Here is a 23,094-nt window from a genome sequence, read left to right as displayed (position 1 = left end):
ATTTGTCACATACACAGTTATATACAGTATCCAACATGCAGTGAAATGAGAACCTGGCCTACTCCTCCTTAGCTTTCTCACTGCATTGTTTGGAGAAGAGGGCTATCACTGCATTTTGTTTTCACACAGATGTCATTAAAGCTACATTAAAACTTCTAGAGTTTTGAAGTAAATATGTTTAAAAACTATAAACTCCCTCTGTATGTGTGTATTTATCATTGTAAATTTCCTGGGGGTGATGTCTTTGTTATTCAGGTACGAGGATAAGGTGCAGTATTTCTGTGTTTATAAGATTGCACTCTTCTGACTGAGTTCCAGTTCATCCTACTGGTGATTGGAGCATTCTGGGCCTTGTGTCGTAAACTGGAGGAGTGACTCCAACTCGTGTTAATGAACTCGTAGTCAGAATTTAAACAGAAGTGATCTTTATCTGCTGTTTCTGCTGTCAGTGATGAGTGGAACAGGTCATACCTGTCTCTCTAAAACTCCTCCTATTAAAGAAGTACAGAGTCCGAGACGACTGCAGTCCTTTTGCAGTGTTCTGCTCTGGTGAGTTTAGTTTTATTCTCGGTTTATGGAGAATTCTGAGTCTCATTTTCAGCTCTGTGAAAGGAAGTGATTACTAACTGGACCTGCAAAGTCGTATATTAACTTTAAACAAACCTGGAATCAGGGTGTGATTACTTTTGATCAAAGTGAAAGTGAATCTGAACATTCGGACTGGAGAGAACAGCAACAGCAGCAAAATAAAATGGCTTCTAAGTTTTCAGAGGAGGATTTCTCTTGTCCTGTGTGCTGTGAAATCTTCACGGATCCTGTTCTCCTGCGCTGCAGTCACAGTGTGTGTAACGTGTGTTTGCAGAAGTTCTGGGAGACCAAAGGATCCAGAGAATGTCCTCTATGTAGGAGGAAGTCGTCTATGGAGGAACTTCCCATGAATCTGGCCTTAAAGAACCTGTGTGAGACTTTCTTACAGGAGAGAAGTCAGAGATCTTCATCAGCGTCTGAAACAGTCTGCAGTCTGCACAGTGAGAAACTCAAACTCTTCTGTCTGGATGATCAACAGCCGGTGTGTGTGGTGTGTCAGACTTCAAAAATACACACCAACCATAAATTCTCTCCCATTGATGAGGCATTAACAGACCGTAAGGTAAATAAAATGTTCCTGTAAAAGTTGTTTGTAAAAACTTGTAAATGTTAGACTAAAGCAGTGTACACCAATAAACCCACATCCTATAAGTCTACACTTTTCATTGTTTCTTCTGTACTTGGTGCATTTGAAAAGCTCTAATGAGTGCTTGTAAGAGAGAATACAGCTATTACTAAACACAGAGTCTCCATGCAGTGTGTTGATTTGTTTCAGGAGGAGATGAAAACTGCTCTGAAGCCCCTACAGGAGAAACTGAAGATCTTTAAAGACTGTAAACTGAACTGGAGTCAGACTGCAGAACATATAAAGGTTAGAATCAATAAGATGCTTTTGATATTAGAATGATATTTTGCATCACTGCATAATCAGTTCTATTTCATTTGATTTCCTCTTCACTGCAGATTCAGGCCCAACACACAGAGCGGCAGATTAAGGAGGAGTTTGAGAAGCTTCACCAGGTTCTACGAGATGAAGAGGCAGCCAGGATAGCTGCACTGAGAGAGGAAGAGGAGCAGAAGAGTCAGATGATGAAGGAGAAGATTGAGAAGCTGAGCAGAGACATATCATCTCTTTCAGACACAATCAGAGGCGTAGAAGAGGAGATGAGGGCTGAAGACGTCTCGTTCTTACAAGTGAGGATCATTTAGTCAGTATTTATACTGTGAGAAAGTAAAACTTCTTTCCATCATCAGAAACGTCACATTTCAGTGGTGTAAAAATGTCCATCAGATCCACTGATATTTGCTTTGTTGTTTTACAGAACTACAAGGCCACAGTGAGAAGGTGAGTGATGTGCTTCCTGTCTCTCTCGTTCTCTGTGTTTCTGACTCCAAACCCACAGCAGCACTGACTCCTGAATGTTTTTGCAGAGCTCAGTGCACACTGCAGCATCCAGAGGAGCTTTCAGGACCACTGATCCATGTGGCAAAACATCTGGACAACCTGAAGTTCAGAGTCTGGGAGAAGATGCAGGACGCTGTCCAATACAGTAACAATCTTTCTTTCTTTCTTTCTTTTTTGGAGTGTGTGTTTTTTAGTTTTTTCCCCACTGGTTTTCTGCCTTTGTTAGTAACCCTAATGTGGTCATTATAATGACATTTGTTTGTAGTAGTATTAATAATAATAATAATAAAATGGATCATTGCAGCGGCTTACAAAAGTTTTAGATTTACAATTCTTATAAAGATTGTTTACATTTGTAATTTAAATACACCCGGTTATATATGTTTATTCATTAATATTGTAATTACAGTTATCATTTCTTTGGTTTAGGCTAATGTTAGCTAGTTCCATGCTAACGTAATGTTTAAGTTAGCTTAGCTCTATCGAAACAAAATGTAAAAAGGGAATCTAATGAAATGGAAAAGACACAATGTACAGTCACAATGGGTTTTCTTTTGTAGCTTTCATTTCTTATTCCTGTGTTTGTGTGTGTGTCTGTGTGTGTGCGTGTGTGTGTGTGTTTTCAGCACCTGTAACTCTGGACCCCAACACTGCTCATCCTAAACTCATTGTATCTGATGATCTGACCAGTGTAAGACGCAGTGGTGAGAAACAGAAGCTTCCTGATAATCCAGAGAGATTTGATGCTCATTGGTGTATCCTGGGCTCTGAGGTCTTTAACTCAGGGACACACTGCTGGGACGTTGAAGTAGGAGACTGTACAGTGTGGGATGTGGGTGTGATGTCAGAATCTGCTCAGAGGAAGGGAGAGATATTCTCCAGAAGTGGAATCTGGTTTGTGGGGTATTCTGATGGTAAATATAGAACATGGTCTACACCACAGTCACTCACTCTCCTCTCAGTAACACAGAAACTCCAGAGGATCAGAGTGCAGCTGGACTGGAACAGAGGAAAGCTGTCATTCTCTGACCCTCTCACTAACACACACATACACACTTTCACACACACATTTACTGATAAATTACTGCCATTTATAGGTCTTGGTGGTGACAAATCTCCTGTAAAGATCCTCCCACTTCAGTGCTCTGTAAGAGTGAATCAGTTCAGTTAGCGCTGATATTGTTTTATTCCAATTCATTAATGAAATATTGCTGATGAAAAGATTCATGTTCTTTGTGAAAGTCTGTTTTTACTGAAGCACTGAACACTTCATTGTGGAATTTATTTTGAAGTGTTCTATTATTATTTCGACTCACCTTAACAATTACATCAAAATAATGTGAAAACTCAAAATAATAAGATAATATCTCGAATATTAATATATCTTGAAGTTCCAAGATATTAAATGAAATATTTTAAGTGAAAATAACGACCTACTGTGTTGAAATAATGAATTATTAAATAAAAATAATGTGATAAAGTTCAAATAACTCCATAGTACATTTCCCCACAACGTTCAGTTCAGGGCTTCCAGAAACAAATAAACCACAGAATGAATTTAAAATCATAAAAATATGTTTAAACATAGATCTCTATCTCTATTCCTTTTATTCCTGAATTTAAATCATTGTAAATAAACTGAGGCTTTGAAGACTGGTGTTTTTACTGTATTTGTATTGTTAGCGCTATGCTGTTAATCCTGGGTGAAATGTTTAGCTGGATGTGTGTGTTATGTGTGAAACTGTGCAGTGGAGGAGAATTCAAATTGAGCTCTAAGTTTCCCTCAACCAGCAGTTTGTGGTTGTGTAAAGATCAGATGGATCTGTATGTTAATCCTGCATTATTAGTTAAATAGTGGAATGTGATTCTGAACAATTTCACATTCCCAGTTATATAAGGGTGTACAAACTGATAAAAGCTGGGTATTGGATTATTTTTGTTTTTATTTTTTCCCTAAAATATTTCTGTTTGTTTGTCACTTGACATTTATATGTTGAAATTTCACAATAAAAGGTGAAAAAGTTTCAGACATGATTTATTTTTACATCACAAAAACTTGCCATTTAACTTAGGGGTGTGTAAACTTTTTATATCCACTGTAGATATCAGCAATTCTGTGCAAGCTAAGAATTTTAACACAGCTGCAGTTAGCAATCAAAAATGGTCAGTATTTTATTTTCATGTATTAAGTAATTAATCCAATAATAATCAAATATCTCGCCACATTTATCACACACTACTACATGATTAGAGACGATTTCCAAAGATCAAACAGAGTTAAAGTTTATTAATATTCACGCATGCCCTTGTGCTGGCCGTAACGAATTACGCCACACGTACTTTGGTATATACTTTGAAAAGGCAAAACATATGCTGATCACATTTTCATGTAAAAAAAGTATTTGCCCCCATCTTGAATTCTTCTGTTTTTGTGTATCTCATACTGAACAGTTTTACATCTTCAAACGAAATACAACATAAAACACATCCAACTTGAGTAACACACCACAGTTTTATTTATTTATTTTATTGAAGCAAACAAATTATCCAACACCTATCACCAATGTAAAAAACTAATTGCCCCCTTAAACTTAAACTCTGGTTGTGCCGCCTTTAGAAGAAATAACTACAACCAAACACTTCCGATAACTGGAGATCAGTCTTTCACAGTCCTGTGGTGGAATTTTGGCCCGCTCTTACTTTCAAAACTGCTTTAGTTCAGCCACATTGGAGGGGTTTCGAGAATTAACTGCCTGTTTAAGGGCCTGCCACAGCATCTCAACTGGTTCATGTCAGAACTTTGACTAGAGAGTAGAATTCATGTTTCCCTCAATTACTGCAAGTTGCCCAGACCCTGAAGCAGCAAGACATCCCCACACCATCACACTACCACCACCATGCTTGACCATAGGTATGATGTTCTTTTTGTGTTTGGTTTACACCAGATGTAAAGGGACTCCTGTCTTCCGAACAATTCCACTTTCGACTCATCAATCCACAGAACATTCTCCCAAAAGGTTTGAGGATCATCAAGGAGTGTTTCGGTAAAATTCAGATGAGCCTTAATGTTCTTCTAGGTCAGCAGTGGTTTTCACTGAAAACCAGGGGAAATGAAAACCATCATGAATGCAGTTTCATAGATTTGGGGAACTAATAACTGGGGGGGGGGGGGGGGGGGGATACATTTTCACCCAGGTCCAGTTGGTATTGGATAACTTGTTTGCCTCAACAAATATCATTTAAAAACTGTATTTTTTGTTTGCTCAGGTTGACTTTTTACATTAGATTTTGTTATAATTTCTGAAACAATATAGCATAAGACACAAAAGCAAGAAATCAGGATGGGCAAATACTTTTTCACAACACTGTATATGTAAAATATGAAATGTCTGAAGCAGCATGCATACAGTGTAAGCCAAACAGAAATGGAGTAATTACATTCAGATGGGTTGGCAATACCTAGTTGCGGTGCATGGAGCTCCTCTTGACTTTTAGGAGATCTTGACCTTAGTCTGAGGCTTCTAGGATTATTTATAATTAAAAATCAGCTAATTCAGTTTCTGTAGTGCTTTTGTAAAAGCTAATCATACTTTTTTTTTACTGCCCAACTCCTTTATGTCAATCACCAATATATTTTGTTTTGCCGGTTGGAAACATGGGGGCAGGAAAAACAAAGAAGCAAGAATTCATTGAATAAAACATGCATTTATTTTGCACATCAGTTACCAACACACAGAACCAAACAATACTTTACAGGTCTGTTTACAACAAATGAAAAGGGAAGTTGCATATTTGCATAAAAACATCTATAATTTCTATATTTTCTTGCATTCAATAACAATACAAAATATTTTAGAGACATTTGAGGTACAAATAAATAGCCTGCACCTTTTGATGGAAGTAGGCACCAAAAGTTCTCAGGTATTGTGGCAGAAGAACATTCAGTGCTTTATAGGTCAATAGTAGTATTTTATAGTTAATGTGAAATTTCACTGGGAGCCGATGCAGGGTGGATAAGATCGGGGTGATGTGGTCATATCTTCAGTTAGTTCAGAATGCAGCTGAAAGAGTTCTTGCTAGAACCAGGAGCTTGTTTATGAACCTGCTGGAACATCCAGACAGTAAGGGATTACTATAATCCAACCTAGTGGTGACAAACATGAACAACTTTTTCTACATCATGTAATGACAATATGTCCGAGATGAAAGAAGGCTATCCTAGTAATATTATCTACATGAGCATCAAATGATAGACTGGAGTCAATAATCACTCCAAGGTCTTTTACTGCTGCACATGATGAAACAAAGTCCATCCAGAGTAACTGTGAGATCAGAAAGATTACTTCTAGCTACACGTGGTCCTAGTACAAGTTCTTCTGTCTTATCAGAATTAAGTAAGAGGAAGTTAATAAGCATCCAACGTCTAATGTCCTTTACACATTCCTCAACTTTTAAGCTGCTGTCTGTCCTCTGGCTTCGCTGAAACATACAGCTGTGTATCATCAGCATAACAGTGGAAGATCATTCCATGTTTATGAATAATTTGACCTAGAGGGAGCATATATAAATTAAAAAGCAGTGGGCCTAAAACAGAACCTTGTGGAACACCAAATTTAACCTCAGTATGCACGGAGAAGTCTCCATTTACATCTACGAACTGATAACGATCGGTCAGATAAATCCTGAGCCAGGAGAGGACTGTTCCCTTAATGCCAACAACATTTTCTAATCTATCAAGGAGAATAGTATGATCTATAGTATCACAAGCTGTGTCATAACTAAAATGACTAGGTTGCTGAATTTTCTTCTAGTTAGTCAATACAATAATCCTCAATTTACTGATCAAAATAAAGCCACGAACAAGATAGATGAGAGAAGCAAAAATCCAGTTTATTGTTCAAAAAACAACATGAGATCCCCTCGTGAGACGTCCCAAAATTGATCTGAATCTAAGCACAGATTCAATGCCCTTTTATACAGTCTTATCTGTAGGTTACGCCTACTTATCTCATTATTTTGGAATCCCAATATGCTTTATTAACGTCTTTTCTGATTCCCATTAAATCCAACTTTCCCCAAAACGAAGTACGATTAGCACGAGCTTTTCTCGTTCTGAATTCCCCTTAGAACACATTTTCTGTCATTGGATATCTCCTTATCTCCATGTTTTTCTTTTGGGTATTTAAAACAATTTCCAGGCCTTCACTGCCATTCCCACTCCCGGTAACCGAGCTGTGTGCATCTCATCGCTCATTGTCCTGAACAATTAATTGGATATTTTCATCACTTCTTCATTATGGGTAAGATATATTTTTATTATTGCTTAATGTTATATGTATTTCTTCTCTAATTCTAAGTTTGTTTATGGTTTTTGGTGCTCTTTAGATATTCTGTGAGTATATGTGTGTTTGTGCGTTTCTTTTGACCATATTTGTAAGTGTGTGTGTGTGCTCCTTTTGAACATGTTTGAGTATGTGGGTGTGTATTTTTCAAAACATTGTATGAGTGTGTTTTTCTCAAATGAGTGTGTTTCTTCCCCTTTTCCATGCTTTTATCCATGTATTGATACCTTTTTCTTACATTCTTTGCATGTGCTTGTTCATGTATTAATATGAATATATTTTAATTGTTACCACTACTGTTTTATCTCATTTCCGTCCTTGTGCTGATCTTCATCCAGCTAATCAACGCCCTGCTGCAGCCGGACTCTCTCTCTCTCGGCTGCTCAACCCCACAGGCCTCGGTGGCCAGGGTGAATATATACGTCATCAGCTGGCTTATTTGGCCATCAATGTTACAGCTCTGCTGGAACGTCTCTGCTCCTCACCTGCACCTACCAGGCCTCCCTATTCCCCTGCCTAGCGGATCATTCCATCGGTGACCTATGTTCATGCTTCCACTCAAACTGAAGCTCAATTTCTTCCCGTAACTTCTGTGGAGGGCCTGTTTATTATTTTCTTTGATGATGATAGTAACTTTGCTACAAACACATCATATGACCTCTCACCTACAAATTATTCACCTATAAGCCCTATTCCCTCCCCAGAATATGTGTATGATAGTGATTCTCAGTAAACTACATACTCTGTTACCCTTTTTCCTGTGTTTTAAATTTATTCCCACATTCCTCCCTTTGAGGATCTCTGAGCCTCACTCTTAATTCAAGGGATACCTATGTATAAATAATGTCTTTTACACCATTTGGCCACCATGCGTCAATTGTCTTATTGTTACTGTTATATACCCTGCGTGCCGTCTGTCCAATCTCTCCAGCCCTATATCATCCACTGCAGCTGAGACCTCTTCAATTGCCTGACCTGGGTGTCTCTCAAACAAATTTCGAGCTATTGGAGGTAAAAAGTCCACTCTGGTATTGCTATTCCATTCAAAATAACACGGCAGCTGTAAAACTGGACGTAATGACCTCTCACCAGGCTGAGCCGGACACACAAACCAATACACTGCCATGGCTTCTACTTGTGCAGATAACAAGATATTAAGATAATAAGTCAAGGTGCTCAGGTAATTGGTTGATGTGAATTGATACTATGTTGTTATACTGTATGTAAGTGATACGATTTGACTATATTCTGTTGACTACATCAAGCACTAACAATGCTCCTATTTTTGACTACATCTAATGATAATATCCCTATAGTGTCCTTATTTTCTCGGATAGGCCTTATTGACCACTAGCTTGTATCTTCAGGACTCAAGGGTTCATTTGATTTTCCCAAAAGAAGTCTGACCCAGGGGTGGACGAAAAAACCTCTTAACCCAGTTGCGAGGAAAAATTCCCACCCTGCCAGCACTGTGGGCTCGACAGTGGCTACACCTGGCTCAGCTTTTGACAATATGTGTCTCTGTAACCACAATATACATTTTTCATTAGGGCTAGTGTACTTTTCATTAGGGCTAGAGTGCAATGCTTGAACCCAGGTAAGCTGTGAGCTTTCACAGATCTTTGTACCCCAGCTTATGCTCCATACACAAAGCCTTGGCTACTGCCTTTATATCCTGATTAACAAAATGCGGAGAATTGTCTGAGCTGATGAAATCCGGAACTTCAAACCGTGGAATAACTTCCCTACACAGAAACTTAGCCACTGTTAATGCTTCTTGATTGGCTGTTGCAACTGCCTCTACCCAACGACTGAAGCGGTCTGTCACCACCAATATGTATCTCTTGCCCTCCTTCCAATTGTCACTGCCCATATCCACAAAGTCCATTATTATGTGCCTGAATGGATCCTTTGGTTCTGGAATATGCCCTATTGGGGCTGTGAAGTTCTTGCGGACATTGTGTCTTATGCATGTCTTGCATTGATTTAGTGCCTTATTAATCATGCTAGCTAAGTAGGGGAACCACCAAACCTCCCTGATTTTCCTCAAGGTTTCTCCTCTATTACCATGGTCCACCCCCATGTGCATCTTTTATGAGCAGCGGTAAGAGACTCAGTGGGGCCACACACAAGCTTTCTACACTCCACCACAGCCCTGTGCCTCGTTCTTTCTTTGCTCCTCTAGCTATCCATTTAACTATTTCTGCCTCACTGGCCTCTTTTTGTATTTCCACGATTTGTTCGACATTATCCTCTTGTGGGTTTCTGACCTCTTCCTCCCCCGGGTTTATCAAGGCCAGCACTGGTGATGATCCTAAAGCAGCTTTCTTTGCTGCCTCATCTGCTGCCGTGTTATCCCTAGTAACAAAAGTACCATCAGTCTTGTGAGCCTGAGATTTCACGATCGCTAGGTCAGCTGGCAAGGTCATAGCATACAACAAATCTGATATAGCTGCTCCATGAGTAATTGTGGACCCATCTGCCCTCTGAAATCCTCTTTGTGCCCATATAGGCCCAAATACATGACATATTCCATATGTATATGCTGAATCAGTATAAATTGTACCGCTTTTACCACTTCCTAGTTCACATGCAGCAGTCAGAGCCCTTATTTCTGCCAATTGTGCTGAGCAGGGTTGGGGTAAAGAGACCTCCCTTACTGTTTTAAACGAAAGAGGATCCACCCTAGCCTCTACGACAGCAAATCCAGCTTTACAACTGATCTATAAAGAACACATGTTGTGCATTTGACAAAGGCTGATTGACAAAAGCAAGTGCTTTTAGGAATCTTTCTGATTTGGACATGCATTCATGGGGCAACACATCTTGAGGAGTAACCATTTTGTCAGCGGGGTTAACCTTGTTACACCTTTCTATGTTTAACTCTGGGGCAGACAGAATGACATCGCACCCTGTGCGTCGTGAGTTTGTAATGATGAAAGACTGACTGGTCAATAATGCATGCAATGCATGTGTTGTGTACAGCGTGGCAGGATACCCCATCGTAAGGGAGGATGCCTTTTGGTATGAAAATGCGGCAGCCGCCAAGGCACGATAACATGGTGGCATTCCCTTCTCAACGTTATCCTGTGTAGTACTGTAGTACGCTATAGGTTGTTTACCTACACCTGGTTGCTGTTGTGTCAATACAGCAGATGCAAAGCCTCATTGTTCTTAAATATACAAGTGAAAGGGTTTACCATTGGGTTTGCCAATGCAGGCGCTGACAGGGGTGGCCGTGACTCAGGTGGTAGAGCGGGTTGTCCACTAATCGTAGGGTTGGTGGTTTGATTCTCAGCCCACGTGACTCCACATACCGAAGTGTCCTTGGGCAAGACACTGAACCCCAAGTTGCTCCCGATGGCAAGTTAGTGCATTGCATGGTAGCTCCGCTACCACTGGTGTGTGAGTGTGTGTGTGAATGGGTGAATGAGACACAGTGTAAAGCGCTTTGGATAAAAGCGCTATACAAGTGTGCCATTTACCATTTACATCAATGTGGCTTTGAGTGATTCAAATGCAGCTAACGCCCCAGGGGTCCAGGTAAGAGGAGCATTTTGCTGTGTTTGGTCTGCGCTTTTGATTAAATCACAGAGAGGTTGAACTATTAGGGCAAAGTCACAGACCCATGGTCGGCTAAAACCTGCCATTCTTAAGAATGCTAACATTTGTCGTACGGTTTGCGGTTGGAGTGCTTTCCTAATGGCTTCCACGTGCTTAAGCGAAATTTTGCGGCTTGCCCCTTCTAGGACACATCCCAAGTACTCTACTTTAGCTTTACAAAACTGGAGTTTTTCTCTACTCACTTTGTGGCTGTTTTCGGCTAGCATAGTTAACACCTTTACAGAGTCTTCCTGACATTGTTCTTTGGTCAGGCTACAGAGTAAAAGGTCGTCCACGTATTGCAACAAGGTACTACGACAATTCAGAGTCTCAAGGTCACGAGCCAGAACCTGGTTGAATATAGAGGGGCTTTCACAATATCCCAGGGGAAGTCTCGTGTATGTGTGTTGTTGTCCAGCATAAGTGAACGCAAATAGATGCTGTGAATCTGGGTGGAGAGGTACACTAAAAAATGCAGAGCACAGATCAATTACCGTATATCACTTTGTTCCCTCAGGTATGTTTGATAACAACGTGTGCAGGTCTGGAACAATTGGCATTTCAGGTATCACTGTTTGATTTATAGCTCTCAAATCATGCACTAACCTCCATTTATCTGAATCGGGCTTCTTGACTGGAAAGATGGTAGTGTTACAAGGGCTCCTGGTGGGAATCAATACACCTGCTTCAATTAGCCCTTGTATGGTTGGTCTTAAACCTTCCCTGGCTTATGAGGACAATGGGTATTGTTTTTGATATGGAAGGTGAATGTTTCCTTTGACTTTTATCTTTGCTAGCGCTCCTGATTCAACTAACCCTACATCTGTTGGTTGCTTTGTCCATAACTTTTCTGGCACTTTTCTTAGCAGTTCTTCCTCATCTGGATCTTTTCCTTCCTCTACCATTACCATCTGATTTTGCCCTGCAGCTACCTTATGAATCACAACGCATGTTGCTTCTATTGGGTCTACTGCTGTTACAGAGGTTTGTATGAACTGCCCATCAGGTGACCTGTGTAAGTATGGGTTTTCAGTTGGTTTCCATTCCCTCACGTCCCTAGCCTGCTTAACCATTGGTCCTAAATCGTTAGGTTCAAACTTATTTGCGACCATAAGAGAGACATCGGGGACTGCATCCTCCACCTGGTACCGATTTTTCAGTCTTTCTGGCAGTTGTACCATAGCCCAGCCCAGTCGGGTCACATTGTATCTTTGCCCCTAGTTTACACAGGGCATCTCGGCCTAGAAAGTTCACTGGTGCCCCTGGAGAATATAGCAGGGGTGTCTGTATAGTAACACCATTGAGTGTAAGTTCCTGAGGCTCTGTGAAGCGTAAACTCTGTATTTTTCCTGAGAAGCCCATAGTTTGAATTGCTTTACAGGTGAGGGGGAGCTGTGAGCCTTCTTTCCCGATGCTTGAATAAGCAGCCCCTGTATCAATCATGAAGGGTACCTTTAATCTCTTCCCGACCGACACCGGGACCGTTGGTTCTTGTTCCGGGTGCAGTGACGTACTGCATCAGCTCCCTCTCTGACTTCTCTGGGCCTCTTCAACTCTGTTGTAGGTTTGGCCCTCCATTAGGGCCCAACATCGACCCTCCAGGCGGCAACCTGGCTGCAATTGTTGTTCCATCCATTGGTTCCCTCGTCCCTGTGCCATGGCATGTGGCCCTAGGGTCTGACCTCTCCTCTCAGCCCTATCCAATTGATCTCCCCATGTGTTCCTGGCCATTGCCTGTGGACAATTTCTCCTGAGGTGACTTGGGTCTCCACATGTCCAACATCCTTCAGCAGACATGCTCTGTCGGGTGGGTCCTTGCATTGGACCTCCACGAAAGAACCCTTTGCCTCAGCCCCTGTTCTGAGGCATCAGTCCTTGGAATCTGTCATTCTGGGGAGCTTGGGGCCTTCCTGCATACATGTATTCAACAGGTGCCAGCTGCATTGTAGGTATCTGTACAGGAGTGTATGTTACTTGTGCTTGTGTCGGTACTGCCACTGGGACAGCGGCCACAATTGGCTGTTCCTGAGGAGCCGTGGCTTGTGGTGTCACCATCAGCACACCTTGTTTGGCACTCTCTTTCTTATTTTCTTTCTCTTCTTGCTTTGCTCTTACTATCTCTCCCAGCTGTGCCTTGTACAGTTGGGTCATCAATGCCTCGGGTGCTTCTTTAGTTTCCTTTTTCTTTTTCCTGTACTGATCTACATGATGTGTTACATGTACTATGAATGAGTTCCATTCCATTGTATTCAGTCCCACTACGCTTTCTAATTTTTCTTGCACATCCTCAGGTAGGGCCTTCTTTAGCATCATCCTGAAGAGTCCTGCACTGGCAGAGGACTCGTCCCATTTGCCTCCTGTCTCGTCTCTCCATTTGTCCTGAAACTCCTGAAACACAAATTTCATTATATTTTCTTCCTCTTTCAGTTTGATAGTTTCTAGCTGTCCTGGATCTAACTTTGTGGGGTACATTTTTCTTATTGCTCCCCACACAATATTCCGCCTCAGGCCAAACGGCATTGGATCGCACCTGGGGTCATCCATCTCTTTCTTCAAGTTGGCCATTTCCATTATTTCTTCAGTTGAACCTTTGCCCACAGTCTGACACAATATGACTTTTATGTCTCCAATGGCTAACAGTTGTCCTGTTGTTTTCTCCTCAAACTTCGTTATCCACCTTTGACTTCCATCACACAGATTTGGAGGTTTCTGTACCAATCCTGTTAAGTCCATAAAGGTCCACGGTACATATTGCACTGCCTTGTAGCAGATCTCTTGCTAGTGCCTTCATTTGTAAATCGATTTGGAGCTTGGAGTGAATTTCATTCACGTAATGCCATCCTCTCATATTGGCCAGAGCCACCTCTTTCATCGTGTTGGGCATTTGCAATAGTAAAGTCCATATCAGCTTCCCCTCTTTCTTCTATTTCATCTTCCTCCTCCACTGAGGTCTCCGTCCCTTCTAGTTCACGCAACCTTTGTTTAGTTAGCTTCAATAATTCTGTCTGATCTTTTATGGCGTGGTCCATCTGTTGTTTGATTACCACTATTAATCGCGTACTATCCAATTGTGCGTGACCTACATTGCGACTTTCCACAGCAGCCTCACATGCACTTCTGGCCAATTCTCTCACTTGGTGGAATTCTCTTCCTTCTTCCTGTACCAAACCCTCCAGATTCCCTAGTCTTGTCTTCAACCGTTCCCCTTCCTCGTTTCTCAGTGCAATTATTGTCATGTCCCCTTCCATGTGGACGATCTGGCCTTGTGAGTCCAGCTGTTCTGTTTGCGTGTCTGCATCATTAGTTCTTACAATTACAATCTGCCTTTGTCGTTCTTGTTGTCCATTTGCCACATCTTTCAACCCTTAGCTTACTTTGGGAGGGGGATCTACCGTCACTTCTTCTTTGAGTGTCTTTTTCCTTTTTCTGTTTTCTTCCTGTCTTTGTAGCTCCCCATCCTCTTCTTGGCGTACGCACTGCTGGTTGTTTCCCATATGGGGGTGCTAGTAAGTTGGAACCGATGTGCTTCTTCCCAGTATCCTTGCACCTCTTTGTCCTCAGCGCGTGTGTTCATATGGAGTACAGACAGCGTGCTTCTCTGTCTCTGTGAGATGTAGATATTGTCTCCCCTAGCTTCCTCTTCGTCCAATGGCCTGCACATCCCATCAAATGTTCCATACAATTTCATCCTAGCAAGTTCCCATCCTTCGATGTTTGATAGGTCGCCTTGTGTCAGTGATGGGTATATTCCCACCGTGCGTGGAGGTGGTTGGGGAGTGTACTGCATGTTGTATGGTGGTGGGATGCTGGGTCCCTGCTGCATCCCATATGGTGGCGCCGTCCCTTTTTCCCTATCCTTTTCTGACTTTTCACTCTCCCCCTCAGCTTCCTTCAGTTTCACTTTGTGTTCCTTAACTTCCATCTCCTAAGCATCCTCCTGCTGTTTCTTCTCCTGCTCTTTCCTTGCTTGTTCTTTCCTTTTCCTATCCATCTTTCCTTCTAGCTCAAACCACCCCACTATCTCCTCCTTTTTTTCTAGCCTGGCCTTGGCTTTTTCTCCCTTTTTCTTTTCATTCCAGCAAGCTAACCTCTGCATCATCTTTTAGCACATCCATTCATCAAATGTTCCCTCTGTTGGCCATTGCAACTCTCCAGCTGTCCTGTCATGCCATTTCTTGCAACAATGCCTTATATACTTTTCATGTTTTTTATGTTTTCTTGTTATTATCTCTATTGGAGACTCCATACTCTATGAATCATGCCTACTCCCTAGTTACTCCTAGGTTACTTATGATGTGACTTATCTCCAAAATGTATCAATTAGGTATTTTCCTGAGGCTGTACCTTGTGACCCACACCCCGTCTGCCGATAGCCTGATTGCTAACCGATCAACTCCTAGCAATAGCAGTAATAATTACACTACAGAGTTGTCTCAACTTACTATACTGTGAATTTCCTCTAAGCCTTCTTCAGTGCTCGTATGACTGGTGTTCGTGATAATAAATATTTACATTTACATTTATACATTTACATTTATTCACATAGCAGACGCTTTTATCCAAAGTGACTTACAAATGAGAAAAATACAAGCAAAGCGATATATCAAGCAGCAAACAATACAAGTAGTGCTACCATACAAGATCCATTAATTGAGTTCCAGAAGAAGCAAAGTGCACAGAGTAGAGGTGTAAGTGCAATTTTTTATTATATATATAAATATTTATAAATATTTACTCCCCTTACCTTTTTTCCCTTTTTGTCTGTTTTTTTTTTATGATGCTCATGCTCTTAATCTGTTTTTCTTTTTTCCAGTGCGTAGAGGTATGGTAGGTGTCACGTATCATGACAGAGTGGAGATAGGACGGATGCAAGTGCAGTATGAACAGTTGTTTATTTTAAAAGAGAGACAGGCAGACAAATCCAAAACGTGATCCATAAACGTAATCCAAAACAGGCGAAGGTCAGGCGATCGGCAAACAGGCATACACAGGGTTAAACATGAATCTAGGTCGTGGTCACGGAAAACAGGGTCGATAAACAAAACGAGAAACATGAACTATGACGAGGAACTGGGAGCGGATAATCCAGCGTGAACTAACTCTAAACATGGAACATGACTATGACTACTATACGAACTAATCTAACTCTATGATAATCTTCCGCGCCGTGTGCTGGGAGGCGCGCGGTATATATGCGGACATGATCAGCGTCTAAACTGCTAGCAGCTGAGGGCAATACAGACACACGTGAAATCCCAGCCAATGACAGAACAGGAAGGAGACATGACAGAAACATAAACAAAACACACGTGTCCAGATGTCACTACTGTCAACAATGGAAAAGCAGGTGCTCGCGCATTCGTGCTTAGAGCACGCTGCTTCAAGGAGGAATCGTGACAGAACCCCCCCCCAAAGGCACCTCTCCCGGAGTGCCATAAGTCATCCCATTTCATTGGCGGCCCCGGCACCCTGGGTTGAATGTCCCAAGCAGAGCCAGGAAACCGCACAGTGTTCTTGGCGGCGCAGGGAAGCGGAGCGACGTCCCTGGCTGAACAGGGAGGCAGAGTGACGACCACAGCTGAGCAGGCAGGCTGAGTGAAGTCCTCGGCAGAGCATGAAGGCAGAGCAACGACCAGAGCTGGGCATACAGGCTGGGCGATGTCCTCGGCGGAGCATGAAAGCGGAGCGACGACCACAGCCGGGCAGGCAGGCTGAGCAACGACCTCGGCGGAGCATGAAGGCAGAGCGACATCCTTGGCGGAGCAGGAAAGCAGAGCGACGTCCTCGGCTGAACAGGGAAACAGAGCGCTGTACTCAACAGACCAGGGAAGCAGAGCATGAAAGCAGAGCGACGTCCCCGGCTGAACTGGAGGGCAGAGCGACGTCCTCGGCTGAGCAAGAAGGCAGAGTGACGTCCTCAGCTGAGCAGGAAGGCAGAGCGACGTACTCAGCGGAGCCTGCAAGCTGAACTTGGCTGGTCATGTCAGCAGACTGGGATGTGAGCAGAGCTTGGTTGTCCGTGTCAATAGACACTTGGTTGTGCATGTCAGCAGACATGGACATGAGCAGAGCTTGGTTGTCCATGTCAGCAGACTCGGGCGTGAGCAGGACTTGGCTATGCGTGTCAGCAGACTCAGGCATGAGCAGAACTTGGCTGTGCGTGTCAGCAGATTCGGGCGTGAGCAGAACTTGGCTGTGCGTGTCAGCAGACTCGGGTGTGAGCAGAACTTGGCTGTGCATGTCAGCAGACTCGGGCGTGAACAAAACTTGGCTGTGCGTGTCAGCAGACTCGGGCGTGAGCAGAACTTGGCTGTGTGTGTCAGCAGACTCGGGCTTTGGCAGAACTTGGGTGGTTGTACCAGTAGACTTGGGTGTGACATCAGAAACTTGAGACTTGACCTGGACTTCAGAGACTGGAGACTGGACTTGGACCTTGGTCCATAAAAATGGGAAGAATATGGCACAGCAGGGAATCTGCATAAAGGATGGAAACGCATTGTAGGTATTATCTGCTTTTATTTGATGACTGTTTCTAGAAATGTGCAGTTTAATAAATGAGTAAAATATCTAGATACAAGAGATGATACCTGAAATATAACTACTCTTAATTTAATGTGCTAAGTCAGTACATAGCTCTACTGTATGTTTATATATACATATACATATATATCCATCCATCTTCTATACCTCTTAATTCTTTTCAGGGTCACGGGGAAACCTGGAGTCTATCCCAGGGAGCATCGGGCACAAGGCAGGGTACACCCTGGACAGGGTGTCAATCCATCACAGGGCACAATCACATACACATTCATACTCTTCAGACACGCCAATCAGCCTACCATGCATGTCACCCCCGACCCTGGAGTTGGGAGGCTAACGTGCTAACCACTAAGCCACCACGCGCCCTATACATATACATATAAGTTAACCAATTTAGTCAGTATTTAAACAGAAGTGATCTTTATATCTTTATCTGTTTCTGCTGTCAGTGATGAGTGGAACAGGTCATACCTGTCTCTCTAAAACTCCTCCTATTAAAGAAGTACAGAGTCTGAGACGACTGCAGTCCTTTTGCAGTGTTCTGCTCTGGTGAGTTTAGTTTTATTCTCGGTTTATGGAGAATTCTGAGTCTCATTTTCAGCTCTCTGAAAGGAAGTGATTACTAACTGGACCTGCAAAGTCGTATATTAACTTTAAACAAACCTGAAATCAGGGTGTGATTACTTTTGATCAAAGTGAAAGTGAATCTGAACATTCCGACTGGAGAGAACAACAACAGCAGCAGCAAAATAAAATGGCTTCTAAGTTTTCAGAGGAGGATTTCTCTTGTCCTGTGTGCTGTGAAATCTTCACGGATCCTGTTCTCCTGCGCTGCAGTCACAGTGTGTGTAACGTGTGTTTGCAGAAGTTCTGGGAGAACAAAGGATCCAGAGAATGTCCTGTTTGTAGGAGGAAGTCGTCTATGGAGGGACCTCCCATGAATCTGGCCTTAAAGAACCTGTGTGAGACTTTCTTACAGGAGAGAAGTCAGAGATCTTCATCAGCGTCTGAAACAGTCTGCAGTCTGCACAGTGAGAAACTCAAACTCTTCTGTCTGGATGATCAACAGCCGGTGTGTGTGGTGTGTCAGACTTCAAAAATACACACCAACCATAAATTCTGCCCCATTGATGAGGCATTAACAGACTGTAAGGTAAATAAAATGTTCCTGTAAAAGGTACATGTAAAAAAGAGTTTAATCTACATATCAATATCTACAGGTTCAATATAAACACAGTGTAATAATTAAATAATAAATTATAATTGCCTTGTGATAAATTTAGTAACATAATAAATGTGAGTCTGCTATTCCATCATCTTCAGATTTTCAGCATCTGAAGTGTCTCCTGTATAAACAGGAGCAGATCTTCCATGTTAGACTAAAGCAGTGTACACCAATAAACCCACATCCTATAAGTCTACACTTTTCATTGTTTCTTCTGTACTTGGTGCATTTGAAAAGCTCTAATGAGTGCTTGTAAGAGAGAATACAGCTATTACTAAACACAGAGTCTCCATGCAGTGTGTTGATTTGTTTCAGGAGGAGATGAAAACTGCTCTGAAGCCCCTACAGGAGAAACTGAAGATCTTTAAAGACTGTAAACTGAACTGGAGTCAGACTGCAGAACATATAAAGGTTAGAATCAATAAGATGGTTTTGATATTAGAATGATATTTTGCATCACTGCATAATCAGTTCTATTTCATTTGATTTCCTCTTCACTGCAGATTCAGGCCCAACACACAGAGCGGCAGATTAAGGAGGAGTTTGAGAAGCTTCACCAGGTTCTACGAGATGAAGAGGCAGCCAGGATAGCTGCACTGAGAGAGGAAGAGGAGCAGAAGAGTCAGATGATGAAGGAGAAGATTGAGAAGCTGAGCAGAGACATATCATCTCTTTCAGACACAATCAGAGGCGTAGAAGAGGAGATGAGAGCTGAAGACGTCTCGTTCTTACAAGTGAGGATCATTTAGTCAGTGTTTATACTGTGAGAAAGTAAAACTTCTTTCCATCATCAGAAACGTCACATTTCAGTGGTGTAAAAATGTCCATCAGATCCACTGATATTTGCTTTGTTGTTTTACAGAACTACAAGGCCACAGTGAGAAGGTGAGTGATGTGCTTCCTGTCTCTCTCGTTCTCTGTGTTTCTGACTCCAAACCCACAGCAGCACTGACTCCTGAATGTTTTTGCAGAGCTCAGTGCACACTGCAGCATCCAGAGGAGCTTTCAGGACCACTGATCCATGTGGCAAAACATCTGGACAACCTGAAGTTCAGAGTCTGGGAGAAGATGCAGGATGCTGTCCAATACAGTAACAATCTTTCTTTCTTTCTTTCTTTGTGTGTGTGTGTGTGTGTGTGTGTGTGTGTGTGTGTGTGTGTGTTGTTGGCTCAAATTTAGCCTATTACCCAAAAACACTTAAAATTCAACATAGAAGCCAATACTCACATCTACCTCTGAGCCCAGTTGGAGATAGAAAAAAATACACCATCCGTGTGTGAGAAGAAGCAAGGGTCCAGCTTTATTGTTCCATTCCACCACACGAGATCCACACCGATGAGAATTCTCAGAAGTGATCCCAATACCCTGAGCTTAAGCTCCAGTATTTATACTGTACTTACACAGTAAATAACCCATATGTTTCAAGAAGACTATGATCTCACTACCAATAGGGTTAAAAAAGAGCTCATCTACCTTACTATTATGTTCCAGAAAAGGGCTATTCCACTTACACATAGAATCAAAACCAGGGGTTTCAATTTACACATAAAATCAGAACCAAGGGATTTCTAATAACCCAGAAAGTCAAAACCAGAGAGTTTCAGTTACCCAGAGAACAAAAACCAGAGATTTTCAGTTACCCAGAGAATCAAAACCAGAGATTTTCAGTTACCCAGGGAATCGAAACCAGAGAATTTGAATTACCCGTAAAATAGAAAGTGGAGAAGACTAAACAATCTAGAGTGACCTTGGTCTTATTGTTATCTCGCCGGGGGGGGGGGGGGGGGGGGGGGCAGCTTGACTCAGCCACCCTTATAAATGGCTCCTCATGGTTCTTTCTTAAAATTACGGCCTTCCTTGCGAGACAAGAACCTTCACCATTTGAGTCATGAGTAAGTTTACATTTTCCTGTATTTCTAGTTTATAATTTATTTTCATATTTGCTCTATATTTCTTATTTTATATATATTTATACTACTTGAAAAGCGGTTTACTGTACTTCCAACTTCTTAATATCATTACAGTTCTACTGTCCTGCATATCCTACTATTCTGTTTTTTTATAGAGAGTTTCTCTATTACTATGAGATATTATAATATCTTATTACTCCTTTTTCATTATTCTTATAAAGTTATTCATGTGTGTGTATGAGAAAGAGAGAGTGTGTGTGTATGTTGTGTCTACTTGCCCGCCCTTGACTGTACGAGCGTGTGTGTGTGTGTGTGTGTGTGTGTGTGTTAGCACTCCTCAGCTCAGCTCGTATACCTCTTTTTGCCTTTTTTGACTACTACTGCTCTTAAAGATCTTTAAAGTGTAATTCCAATTTGTCAATGTCCGCCTAATCCCGCTTCTATGTGTCTAGGTGCCCGTCGTCAGTCCTTCCTCTCCCCTTTGCTGGATGCTAGGTCTCCCTTATGTTTATTTTATGACATTTTTTATCCACAACAGTGTTAAAACATGAATAGTTTTTTGTGTGTGTGTGTTTTCAGCACCTGTAACTCTGGACCCCAACACTGCTCATCCTTACCTCATTGTATCTGATGATCTGACCAGTGTGAGATTCAGTGGTGAAAAACAGAAGCTTCCTGATAATCCAGAGAGATTTGGTGATTGTTGGTGTGTCCTGGGCTCTGAGGTCTTTAACTCAGGGACACACTGCTGGGACGTTGAAGTAGGAGACTGTACAGAGTGGGATGTGGGTGTGATGACAGAATCTGCCCAGAGGAAGAGAGATATATACGTCAGAAGTGGAATCTGGTGTGTGGTGTATTTTGATGGTGAATATAAAACACGTTCTACAACATGGCCTCGCACTCTCCTCTCAGTAACACAGAAGCTCCAGAGGATCAGAGTGCAGCTGGACTGGAACAGAGGAAAGCTGTCGTTCTCTGACCCTCTCACTAACACACACATACACACTTTCACACACACATTTACTGATAAATTACTGCCACTTATAGATGTTGCTTGTAATAAATCTCCTGTAAAGATCCTCCCACTTCAGTGCTCTGTAAGAGTGAATCAGATCAGTTAGAGCTGATATTGTTTTATTCCAATTCATTAATGAAATATTGCTGATGAAAAGATTCATGTTCTTTGTGAAAGTCTGTTTTTACTGAAGCACTGAACACTTCATTGTGGAAGTTATTTTGAAGTGTTCTATTATTATTTCGACTCACCTTATCAATTACATCAAAATAATGTGAAAACTCAAAATAATAAGATAATATCTCGAATATTAATATATCTTGAAGTTCCAAGATATTAAATGAAATATTTTAAGTGAAAATAACGACCTACTGTGTTGAAATAATGAATTATTAAATAAAAATAATGTGATAAAGTTCAAATAACTCCATAGTACATTTCCCCACAACGTTCAGTTCAGGGCTTCCAGAAACAAATAAACCACAGAATGAATTTAAAATCATAAAAATATGTTTAAACATAGATCTCTATCTCTATTCCTTTTATTCCTGAATTTAAATCATTGTAAATAAACTGAGGCTTTGAAGACTGGTGTTTTTACTGTATTTGTATTGTTAGCGCTATGCTGTTAATCCTGGGTGAAATGTTTAGCTGGATGTGTGTGTTATGTGTGAAACTGTGCAGTGGAGGAGAATTCAAATTGAGCTCTAAGTTTCCCTCCACCAGCAGTTTGTGGTTGTGTAAAGATCAGATGGATCTGTATGTTAATCCTGCATTATTAGTTAAATAGTGGAATGTGATTCTGAACAATTTCACATTCCCAGTTATATAAGGGTGTACAAACTTATGCAAGCTGGGTATTGGATTATTTTTGTTTTTATTTTTTCTCTAAAATATTTGTCACTTGACATTTATATGTTGCAATTTCACAATAAAGGTGAAAAAGGTTCAGACATGATTTAACTTGGTTTCATTTTCTTACATCACAAAAACTTGCCATTTAACTAGGGGTGTGTAAACTTTTTATATCCACTGTAGATATCAGCAATTCCGTGCAAGCTAAGAATTTTAACACAGCTGCAGTTAGCAATCAAAAATGGTCAGTATTTTATTTTCATGTATTAAGTAATTAATCCAATAATAATCAAATATCTCGCCACATTTATCACACACTACTACATGATTAGAGACGATTTCCAAAGATCAAACAGAGTTAAAGTTTATTAATATTCACGCATGCCCTTGTGCTGGCCGTAACGAATTACGCCACACGTACTTTGGTATATACTTTGAAAAGGCAAAACATATGATGATCACATTTTCATATAAAAAAAGTATATGCCCCCATCTTGAATTCTTCTGTTTTTGTGTATCTCATACTGAACAGTTTTACATCTTCAAACGAAATACAACATAAAACACATCCAACTTGAGTAACACACCACAGTTTTATTTATTTATTT

General features: G+C 41.4%; 2 protein-coding genes across 3 annotated transcripts; both read left to right on the top strand.

The window, feature by feature from the left end:
• Nucleotides 1-411: 411 nt before the first annotated feature.
• On the top strand, nucleotides 412-4,296 carry LOC128609307 (E3 ubiquitin-protein ligase TRIM35-like). The gene is made up of 6 exons (XM_053627841.1): nucleotides 412-1,150; nucleotides 1,364-1,459; nucleotides 1,552-1,782; nucleotides 1,911-1,933; nucleotides 2,020-2,138; nucleotides 2,620-4,296. Exons 1-6 carry the CDS (start codon nucleotides 752-754, stop codon nucleotides 3,162-3,164), a joined length of 1,413 nt encoding a protein of 470 aa, XP_053483816.1. The 5' UTR covers nucleotides 412-751; the 3' UTR covers nucleotides 3,165-4,296.
• A 13,694-nt stretch (nucleotides 4,297-17,990) lies between these two features.
• LOC128609306 (E3 ubiquitin-protein ligase TRIM35-like) lies at nucleotides 17,991-22,639 on the top strand. Of its 2 annotated transcripts, XM_053627840.1 has the most exons (7): nucleotides 17,995-18,027; nucleotides 18,344-18,631; nucleotides 19,019-19,114; nucleotides 19,207-19,437; nucleotides 19,566-19,588; nucleotides 19,675-19,793; nucleotides 21,193-22,637. In XM_053627840.1, exons 2-7 carry the CDS (start codon nucleotides 18,401-18,403, stop codon nucleotides 21,735-21,737), a joined length of 1,245 nt encoding a protein of 414 aa, XP_053483815.1. In that variant the 5' UTR covers nucleotides 17,995-18,027; nucleotides 18,344-18,400; the 3' UTR covers nucleotides 21,738-22,637. The 2 variants fall into 2 exon arrangements, with proteins under 2 accessions (XP_053483814.1, XP_053483815.1); XM_053627839.1 differs by having other exon boundaries at nucleotides 17,991-18,631; nucleotides 21,193-22,639.
• Nucleotides 22,640-23,094: the final 455 nt, after the last annotated feature.

This window comes from Ictalurus furcatus, chromosome 6 (genome assembly GCF_023375685.1).
Source record: "Ictalurus furcatus strain D&B chromosome 6, Billie_1.0, whole genome shotgun sequence".
NCBI lineage: Eukaryota > Metazoa > Chordata > Actinopteri > Siluriformes > Ictaluridae > Ictalurus > Ictalurus furcatus.
The sequence above is the reverse complement of the archived record's forward strand: the minus strand, read 5'-3'. Positions and strand labels throughout refer to the sequence as shown.

Excerpts from the sequence above, each read along its gene's own strand:
- LOC128609307 (XM_053627841.1), top strand. The coding sequence starts at position 752 with ATGGCTTCTAAGTTTTCAGAGGAGGATTTCTCTTGTCCTGTGTGCTGT. Across the intron at positions 1,151-1,363 it reads AGGCATTAACAGACCGTAAG|GAGGAGATGAAAACTGCTCT; the intron begins GTAAATAAAATG and ends GATTTGTTTCAG. Across the intron at positions 1,460-1,551 it reads AGACTGCAGAACATATAAAG|ATTCAGGCCCAACACACAGA; the intron begins GTTAGAATCAAT and ends TCTTCACTGCAG.
- LOC128609306 (XM_053627839.1), top strand. The coding sequence starts at position 18,233 with ATGGCTTCTAAGTTTTCAGAGGAGGATTTCTCTTGTCCTGTGTGCTGT. Across the intron at positions 19,115-19,206 it reads AGACTGCAGAACATATAAAG|ATTCAGGCCCAACACACAGA; the intron begins GTTAGAATCAAT and ends TCTTCACTGCAG. Across the intron at positions 19,794-21,192 it reads GCAGGATGCTGTCCAATACA|CACCTGTAACTCTGGACCCC; the intron begins GTAACAATCTTT and ends GTGTGTTTTCAG.